The 10,369-nt window shown below is 47.3% G+C and overlaps 2 protein-coding genes across 2 annotated transcripts; one reads left to right on the top strand and one right to left on the bottom strand.

Annotated features, from left to right (window-relative positions):
- The first annotated feature begins 235 nt into the window (after positions 1 to 235).
- Positions 236 to 1,507, top strand: F4813DRAFT_119069 (catalase-like domain-containing protein). The gene is made up of 2 exons (XM_049238582.1): positions 236 to 1,214; positions 1,368 to 1,507. Exons 1-2 carry the CDS (start codon positions 618 to 620, stop codon positions 1,431 to 1,433), a joined length of 663 nt encoding a protein of 220 aa, XP_049098595.1. The 5' UTR covers positions 236 to 617; the 3' UTR covers positions 1,434 to 1,507.
- A 6,383-nt stretch (positions 1,508 to 7,890) lies between these two features.
- On the bottom strand, positions 7,891 to 9,494 carry F4813DRAFT_362592 (uncharacterized protein). Its single transcript, XM_049243640.1, has one exon. It carries the CDS (start codon positions 9,150 to 9,152, stop codon positions 8,637 to 8,639), a length of 516 nt encoding a protein of 171 aa, XP_049098594.1. The 5' UTR covers positions 9,153 to 9,494; the 3' UTR covers positions 7,891 to 8,636.
- Between the last annotated feature and the right edge of the window lie 875 nt (positions 9,495 to 10,369).

Raw genomic sequence — 10,369 nt, 5'->3', positions numbered from 1 at the left:
TCATGATCCATGACGGCATAGACGACATCGTCTTTTGTACGTCACGACCTTAGCTACGTATGGTTCATGTTCAAACTTAGGTGCCTAGGCAGTCGTTGGATTTCGCCCAGATCTGCACCTCTACACGATCAAGTCCTAGACCGGTAGAATTGTAAAAATAAATTGGTTATAATCTAAAGGCGGATAGCTGCATCAATCTGCGTCGGCACGATGGCTTCAAGCCAATGGGCAAATTTAGCAAGCAGGAAGTATGTCTCTTGGGAGGCCGCGGGCGTGGAGATGATCCCGCCTGGGGAAGAGGAGGACATGAGAGCCGTGATCGCGCAGATCGGCGAGATGCAACGGCGCCAGTATAACAAGACACGGCATTGCTACGGTGGTACTCACGCTAGAACGCAAGGCATCGTCAAGGGAAAGCTTGTCGTACCAGGAGATCTGCCCAGGCATCTAAAGCAGTCCGAGCTCTTCCGCGAAGCCGGAGAATACCCCGTGGCATGCCGCTACAGCTCAGAGCCGGGCGATCCAGGTCTTGACGCAGGTGTTTCTAAACGCACCGAGCTACTAGCAAATTCTGACACTGCGAGCAGGACCGCATTGCCCAGCCGCGAGGTTTTGCTATGAAGATCTTCAACGTGAGAGGAGAGATGTTCGACGCCGGTCGAGACTATTCGACCCAAGACATCGAGTTTAACAGCACGCCGATTATCGAGCTTGCCGACGCCAAAACGACCAGGGAAGTTTTAGGCATTCGTCTGATGTGCGATAACGACAAAGCGGAGATGCATAGGCGCTTAAAAGAGCGGCCCGACTACGAGCTCCAGGTCTCGCGGGACAAGGCCCCAAACAAGCATCTCGAGTCGATGCGGTGGTATTCGCAGACCGCCTATCGCTTTGGCGACTACATTATGAAATATCGGCTCGTTCCGTCCACGGAAACGCAAACAAGGCTGGCCGAGAAGAGAGTGAAGCCGGAAGACGCCGACGATATCTTGCACCGATGGCTGCAATACTTTCATCACAATTACGACGCCGAGTTTTTGTTCCAAGTGCAGCTAGTCGAAAACTTGAGCGAACAGCCCGTCGAGTATGCCGGTCTCGCGTGGGACGAGAAGAAATACCCCTGGCAGCCAGTTGCCGAGCTCGTCATTCCTAAACAGGAAAGTTTTAGCTACGCGAGAAAGTCGTTCTGGGAGGATCACATGAGGCTTGATCCGGTGGGTACTATTCAATTTCCTCGTCTCTGCCGCCAAAGCAAAATGTCCCCCTCCCCTCCCTCTTCCGAACCAGGGATCGTATGCAATATAATTCAGCCCTCAAGTCCGACCCCACGGATCGTCCAAGCGAATAATTGCTAACCGCAAACGCAGTGGCATGGCCTCGTAACGCTTCAGCCCTTGGGAAGCTCAAATCGCTTGAGAAGAGTTTGTAAGTAAATGTACACAACAGTAAAGCACGGCGTGGTTCTCACAAAAGTTTCGGTAGTATATCCAGCCAGCAGCGCCTTGAGACGAAAAATGAATGCAAGGCAGGAAATCAGCGTCAGGAGCATCGACGAGATTCCAGGTTGATTCGTACGCTCGATCAACTAAACCGAGAAACGGGATGGAACTGTGGCGTCGAGGGTTGCATTCGGCGCTTGCAAAATTTACATAAGAGACAAGCCAGAGCATGCAGGTCGGATGGGATGATCGCGAAACCGTCCGTTACCGGCCGGTATATACACAACACCAGAATGCGGGTAGATAGTATGCGTACGAGTTTTCCCACCAGGCAGAAAACGCTACGTAGGTAGAATACCATACGCGAACAAAATTTGGGCCTACAGATTAAAGACGTGGCAATATGTAGCAGAGGGCACGAAGATAATATTTTACCAATTCAAATTTATAACAAGAGCATAACAAATTATAAGCCGAGCACATAGCAGAGCATAGCAGAGGGAGAGCACCCGATCGCAATTTGTACCCCCCGGCCCCCCGGCCCCCCGAGGTAGGACTGAATATAAATAGTCGCCACGTATCTGAGTGGTGTGCTTCGGGTCGACAGCAGAGAAATAGTGTTGAGAAGAGTATGCGAAGTGATACGGGCACGCCGGCCGTGAGGATATCGCATCGAGGTTACATCGGGGCCTGGTTATATATAGATAAACGCCCGCGCGAAGTTCGCAACCGACAATTGACGAGGCAGAGTAGCATGCATGGGCCGAAGACCGCTTTGCCGACTGCGTCCTTCCTGTTCGGCAGATTGGCCGACAGTCGCCGGGAACCGGGAACCTCGCTCCAGCCCAACGCGTCCCATGCCCCCTTAAAGTCGGATGCGCGGGATCGCTGGTGCGCCTCAGCCCTTCCCGCTGCTTATCCAGAGAGCGGCTGTCCGACCATCCGAAGCTCGCTGCATCGACCCCCGAGCTGCGCGAGAAAGAATGTTCTGGCAATTTGCCGTCTTGGGCAGCCCGCAGGAACCCTACGTCCTGGCTCGGGTGTCCGGGGTTCGGCGTTGCACGCCAAGCCGGCAGAGCAGACTTCGCATCGGGAAAGCTTTGGCGTTTTGCCTACCTCTCTGGCGGACAGCTAGCGAATAACTAGGTAGCCAGCTGTCGCGGTTTGTACCGGGGGCTTGTGGCCGCGATGCGCTGCCGTATTGGCATCTTATAAGGGCGATGGCCACTGGAATGGCGATTGATTAATCAAGCCCAGTTCCATCTAACCCCTGAAATAGAATATAACTAAGCCCCATCTATCACGGACTACCAGCGGCTAGATCCATTCCTCTTCCCGAATCTTAAGCGAGATGCTTCGTCCGTCTCGAGGAGCTGCGAGGGGCTGCCGATGGGCTTCTTTCTGGAGGCTCTTTGGCGGGAAATGCGGTGTATCCCCGGGATACCCCCCGGAGAACGACTCTAGGACCGGCTCCCCAGGATGGTTTCCCCTTTAACTCGTTAAATAAAAGAACGATGCTCGGCAAGTAAGTTTAGACAAGGCTTGGCTATGAATCCCATGGTTATCCCTGATGCCTAAGCTAAAACCGAGATACCTTGCTCCGGCGGCCAGATATTCTATGCCGCATTTGGGAGCTGGATCTCGAGTTGCGGGATAGCTAATTCCGGGTGCAGCACTTACAGATAGCGAGAAAATATGCTGAGGCGTAACCTTTTTATTGTTTATATCAATGCGTATTTATAAACGAGTAATCCTGCTATGATACATAAAAGACTGGTCGTTCTCTTCTTCATCCGATGCTAGGGACTGTGTGTCAGAGATGAACTTCATGAATTGAAGCGGAGTCCTCCCAATCTGCCCTCTTAGTCTATCTAAACATATTGAACATGTCCTTTGTTCTAGATGTCTCATCTATAATCCTGACAGCACTGCTAAGATAAAATCAATGACCAAACCCTAGCCTAGTGTCTCCGTAAAGCTTAAGAGCCGCTAGGTGTTCTCGTAAAACCCATTCACGACTAACCGGAGGTACGACACCGCCTGTCTGCTTTAGCCAGCTATTGAGGTTGAACCTGACTTCTATAAAGAGTGCCGTCTTCGATACCTCTTATCCTGGTGCAATTCTTCCGAGGGCCTAAACAAATTCATTGGTGCCGATATAGTTTTCGACGGGCTTATGTCTCACGAGCGTCTTCCAGAACTCTTTGGAATCGGTAAGACAGCTCTTAACCAATTCGGCGTCGTGAACAGGGTAAGTTATTGTACCGCCTCCTTGTATAGGCTCCTTAAACGAAGCAGGGTTAGCGTTGTCGATCGCGTTGATCAAATTTTCAAGTTTGCAAAATGCAGAATGTAAATGTCTCGTCAAATCTGTCAAACAAGCCTTCAAGTTGTAGAAGGTGCGTTAGTGCACTTCTGACGCCTCAAAATTCAGATGTCAGGGCGGTTTAGTATTATTTAACCCTGTACATTTCCACCTCTCGTTCCTATATTGTCCAGATTCGAAGGTGAAGCCAGCGATTAGGCGCTTATTGAATGCTATGGCGCTCGGTTTTCCTAGTCCATCGGTCCCGTACGCCCAGCGAATCTCACTGACAATAGCTTCCAAAGCTTTAGGACAGTGTCTGCTGTCCACCTGCTTAATGATCTCTCTAATACCTGTACTATCCTCGGGCTTAACCAAGGCACGAAGTTCAGGATGTAGAGAACCATCCTCGGGATAGGCAGCGGGATCTTCAGCTCCGGGACCCTGTGCGGGTGCGGGTGCAGGGTTTTCGGCCTCGGGATCCTGTGCCGGTACAGGGTAGGATCTTCAGACTCAGGATCCTTTGCGGGTGCGGGATCGTCGGTCTGTGAAGCGGGTAAAGGATATTGGACTTCAGTAGATGAGCTTGCAAGTTCAAGTCTCTGATTTGCTATTTCTTTAGCAAGTTCAATCTGGACTTGTCTGTTCGATTCTTTCAGCGACATCCCAGCAAATCTAAGAATAAGTTGGGAGCGAGGTAGAAGGCTATCGGCAACAGGTTTGATCATTAGAATTGCATTGCGCCCACTGTAGGAAATTGTGGTGAGGCTAACATGCTCATCTTCAGCTCAGTTGTATGATAAGGTGTGGATATATGCCACGTCTTGCAAAGTAATCAATTTAAAAGTAAGATAGGGACGATTAATCTCCCATTTGCTGTAAAGTATAGTGTTTGGTTGGTTATGGTGAGAGATGAAGCGAATGCCGACCAAAATAGTTGAGGGGGGAATGAGTAGCAGTATGGCGGTATAAAGGTTTTGATTATTATTGTTTAGGTTAGGTTAGGTTAGGTTATATTTGAGTAAGATAGGAGAAAAGAGTTAGAGTAGGAAAAGGGAAGAGGTAGGAAGTATGGTATATTGTTTAGTTGTGAAAAAGGTAAAAAGAAGTGAAAGTTATTGGTGTGCTACGGTCTGAAGATATATTGTAAATTTGGCGGTGTAAATGTGTAATGTTTGTTTTCGGCAGAATTAAAAGGCAAGTGCGAAGGAAAGTGCGAAGGAAACTAGGAGGGTAAGTACAAGGGAAAGTGCAAAAGAAAATATAAGAGCAATTGTAAAGGAAAGTACGAGGTTGAATTACCGTATACTTTATGGTACTTACCTAGATACCTCTTAAGGTATATACAAGTACCTACCTACATAGTAACTAAGGCAACTAACTACCTTTTATAGCAGCTGCAACCCATACAGTTACACTTGCAATGTAAGTCCTCCCCCGGTGATATGTACAGGTAAATAGCAGCTACAGCTTGTTAATTTTAAAAATTCCTTCCCGAAGATAATTTTATATTTTACTAATGATAAAGTTCCTACATAGTAGGTACCTCTTTACATTTCTTAAGTATGTCTTTTTGTACCTAAGTAGTTAATATTAAATTCAAGTTAAGTTTAATGATTTTAGCCGTTGTAACTAATATAAAGTCCCGCAAACCTACGGTATTCTTAACAGGTTTACTCGTACGCAAGCTATTGCTAACGAAACAAAGGGTTAGTAATTTTAGCGTTATAGTCTCCGTTCTTGGAAACTACGATGGCTGCAAAACCCCCTAATTTATTATATCGTAATTAGTCATAGGATTGCGTTACGCTTTTACGATACTTTGCCACTTATCACGATTGCTACAAGAGTCACTGTATTATCTACCTAGCAGTGCTCCAAATAACATCATGACTTAGTACCTGAGTTAAGACCTTTATGCTTTTGTGTATACAAACAAGGCCTTGCAGCTTTGCTAAAGGGGTATGATGTTATAGGTTCCCCAGAACATTATCATCAATGAATGACACCTTTTGGTTTCAGCCTCGTAATAGTATCAATTCTTGATAATTTCAGGTAGCTTACCAGCGCACCTAGTTCCTTGACATGCCAAGTAGAAGACCAGGAGTAAGCTTTTAGTTATCAACTTAGATCTTAAGCTCTCGGGGCTATTACTAGGGTATAAATATAGCTAGTTAGAAATAGGCTTAGAATTATAATACTACACAACTACTATTCAGCAGCGAAGCTGCTGCTTCTAGTATTTACTCTACGTATGACATGGATCAAGGGTTCCTTCTAACAGCCATCAAGCTATATCGTATTGAACTAACAACAAAGACATCTTGGCACGGACTAACATGAGATAGAATTGGGTTTAACTAACTGTATCCCAGAGTCTCTAATTATAGCCAAAAACTAGAAAAGGCTAGGCATGGCCCCTAGAAGTGATACTATAAGTGGATTTGTTTGCAGTCCGAAACAGTATTTGATTGAGATCAGTTAGACTTAAATGTATAACCACTATCACTCTACGAGAACTTCCAATGGTTTCGGGTATACATAAACGGCAATAACTTGACCAGTCGTATATAGAAGCACCGTTTTATTGCAATGATGAGAGACGGATTTGTGGCATGTGTGTCAGTAGGAAGTGACTAGTATCGAAAGATGGGCCAACATAACACAGCAAATGGATGCAATTCTGTACTTAAGGTTGTACCTATCTGTCTTTGAATCAAAAAAGCACTATTGACTTATAGTCGTTCGTTGTAGGGCTAGTCATTCAATAAATTTTGGCAGGCCCTTTTACAAACGTGGCATTGCCTGATCCCGTGTTCGCGATGATAGGGACGTCTTAGGTCTATATACAGGTAGAATTAGATAGACCCCTTATGTTCTAACCTATATTTAATATTTACCTAGCTAGTTACCTAGAATCTTGGACAAAACTATCGTTTCCGCTGTTTTGAGATCTCTACCAAGCTATACCTCAAACCAGCCAACATTGTTAGAATAGATTTCCCTGAACGAAACCATCCGCGGGCGATTAATTAGTATAGTTTCCTTAGATCGGCTCGCGCGGTATAACCAAGTAGCATGTGCCACTCTACACACCCGGTGGGATTTGCTCCAGTTGTGGTGAGATACCCATACTCTCTTCCATGAGGTATGTTCTCCGGGTTACTAACCTTTCCATGGAGCACCTGAGGCACCGGTTGCAATAATGCCCGTATAATTTCAGGATTCCTAAAGCTTTTCAAGCTAGAATCTCACCTTCGAGTATCACAAATGCCAAGAACCGAGCCACGACCCGGAGACAAAAGTTCACGACTGGGACGGCGAAGAGCGCTGCGAAGCATATATTAATTTTCGGATGAGATGCTCTACTGGGAAAGTTTAGTTTACAAAGGAACTCTATTGCCAATGAGGGGAGCTGGTAACGCGGTGGATAATACGTGGTAAAATACCCTTGGTTTTGTTATGAGAACACATTCGCCCTAGAATAACATCTCTTAGCTAGGCAACCTAGAAGATCTAAGAGCTTGGGTGATCATTTGTGCCTCTTATGGTTAGATTTGTAGATACCGGGATTAGTATCCTTACACGACGTATGCCCCTAGGGAGGCCAGGCACGGCGTTAAACACACATACATACACGAGTCGCAGCCATAGGGACTAACCTAGAGAACTTGCAAAGATGCGAAATGATATTTTTTGTCATTGTACAGTTAAGAAATAAATATTGGAAACATTCTTGTAGATGCTTCTGCTATAAACTCAACGTAAATTCAATGTAAACTCAAGGATATACGTCTCGATATGGTTATGAAGAAAGGAGATTAGAGCGTGAAAAGCAACCTGATTCCTAAGCATGGATGTAAGCACGTAACTAACTCGACGACTTGCAACACCCCGCGATCCTCAAACCGTCACACGGACAACCGTTCTACTGAACAGATACGATTGCGTTGGCCGCCACGCCCACCTAGTGATCAGGCAGGTGGTATGGCCACTGATATTCATCTCATTACCGACTTCAAGAAAAGCGAAGACGTGATACCAAGCCTTCGCAAGTTTGTAAAGTTGGGGAGATTCTGAATCAACTGCGAATAAAATATTAGCAAAATTAGCAACTAAGAGCCAACGCTCGTCTCATGTCGCCGGAAGGGATTAGTCTCCGGTATAGTATTCAACCGAATCGCGTCTGGTTTATTCGTTCTATTGCATCTAGTTAAACTGCATCTAGTTAAACTGCGTCTAATTTATGCGTTGTATTATATTTATTCGTTTCGTTTAGTTACTGGTACAAATTAGCAGATAAACTGGTAACCATCTCGTCTCCTGCGCTGCCCGCTACCATTTTTGCCTTTTGCCTTTCTCCGTCATCACGTAGTGTGCGTGCGGGTGCGGGTGCGGGTGCGCGTGTTCGACATCCGTTATGCGAAATGCGTATGCCCAGCGGCTTAGCAAGTCGTCTTCTCCGCTGCTGTAACTTTTCTCTAACCGTAGTCGCATCGATGCTCGTCTGTGCCTCAGGCCAGGTACGTGTCACGTGTTCCCGGCTCCATTCAAGCTGTATCCGGGCCCCCAAGCCCGGGCTGCCTCCCCACGGTATTCCGGATCGTCCCCCTCGCCCCTGACCCGCTTCTCGCCTCTGTGCTTACATTCTCGGTGCAGTTCCGAGTCTCCAATCCCTAGTACTATAGCTTCCCCCGCCTCAACGCTACGATCGAAGGCGAGAAGCTCCTCGACCGATGGGTATTCGGGGTGGCAAATTAAAAAGAAACTCTGCGCCGCATAAAATTAGCCAAGAAGCTAAGGGTTTCCCGAGATGATTTCCAAATCTTCCACTTCAAGGTTGGGCGACTGAAGATAGTTTCGGCCGTGTCGGGCTTTTTTGCCAACTATTATTACTCTGTAGATGAGGGCCCAGCCCTTGAGGACAATCCTGCCAAACCTATTTGCAGGGGGGTCCGTCTACACCGAAACCCGCGACCGGCGTAGCAGCTCCCAGAGACGGGCTTCACCACCCCCCCCGCGTCTGCTACTAGAGGCAGTTCCCAAGACGGCCCTCCTAACCTGTCTCGAGGCGTAGACATGATGGTGTCGGCGGGAGCATGCTGTTTCGGGTACTCCGTCCAACCCCGAAGAGTCGACCTGCCGTAGGCTACGAGAGAGATTATCAACGCCTTGGACCCAGAACTACCAAGGCCCGAGGGCCAATATACCACATGATGGGTTACCTGGAGCTCGGGACAAAAGGAGGTCCAGGTATTGGGTTGCTTGCCCGAGGCTCGACTTGGCCAACTCGTTACGTCTATCGAGCCGTGCGGCGATTTCCACTTGTTAGCGTCGCACCGGCACCGCTGGGCAGAGCTGATCGCGGATTCGTCCAGCATGGCGAATACTATGCTCGATGATCTCATCTCCGAATGGGATGAACATGTGGCCCAGCAGGGAAAACGAACGACCAGCGGACACGATACAAGTTTAAGATATGATGATGGCGACCACCATGTGAAGATAGAGTTGGACGAAACGGAAGCAGTAGATGATCGCGTTGATGCCCCTGGCTTCTAGTGTAGAATATACATGATACGAAATGACATTATATGTTGTAACAAGGTTACCTTTTTGGCGCGGTGGTGAAATCCAGCATCTCGTTACTCACTCCTCTTGCCTCTCCGTCTATAGCCTACACTGATCCGACGCGTCCTTTCTGCCATCCCAAGCCTTCGTTAAACTCATTTATACGTTCCGCTCCGCGGTGACCGGAGCCGCGCGATCGGGAACAAGACACGAGGTCGAAATAAACTATTTTCGCTCCAGAAATGTGGAGAACATATTTGTCCAATCAGATTCCTACGAGTTCGAGCACTAACGCCGAGGAGCGGCCAGACCTACAACCACACGGCGTATAGGTGAAATATAGAGTGTATTTCACTGTATATTTGATTGGTAACTTGATGATGATGTAGCTGGGTGTCTGATCAGGAGAGGCGGATGTTTCTAGGACCTTTATATGATCGGTGTGCAGCTATAGATTACATGGTAGACTACCCTCCGTAACATTTCACCCGCTCAATATGTATATGAATCTCATCAAATCCTTACAGCTAGAAGGCCATTATCCAGCTTCTTGATTTCCATGTAGATCCGGGTATAAGACTGACGACAAGGTTATTGGCGTATGATGAAGTGGTAGTAGCAGATGTCGTGTGCTAGGTGGGCAGGTCTCTATCAAAGCGATGTGCGAAGTGGGAACGGTGGTGCATTATATTGCAGTATACCCGGGAGATGGCAACTGCCTCAGGCGTAGTATGCAACTACCTATGTGAGCATATTGATGAGCTTAAGCTTTTACTAGCGCGTTACATCAATGTAGCGCGCCAGAGTGGAAGGCGGGCATGATCACAGAGATGCTTTTTTGAAAACTGAAAGTCATTTTAAGTACCTGGGTAGTTACTTACATAATGTCAGCAGAGATGTACCACTCTGTTTCTGTCCCCTGACACTGTAACTGCTTCTATTTGCGGACTCACTTAGTGATAAGTCAAACCACCCTTACTGGGGCCACCCTAGTGGGGGCCACCCATTTCCCATACAAAATCAACGATTTCGCATATCTGTATTTAATTCAAGA

Source organism: Daldinia decipiens (assembly GCF_022478715.1).
Source record: "Daldinia decipiens strain CBS 113046 unplaced genomic scaffold F4813scaffold_21, whole genome shotgun sequence".
Classification (NCBI taxonomy): Eukaryota; Fungi; Ascomycota; class Sordariomycetes; order Xylariales; family Hypoxylaceae; genus Daldinia; species Daldinia decipiens.
The sequence above is the reverse complement of the archived record's forward strand: the minus strand, read 5'-3'. Positions and strand labels throughout refer to the sequence as shown.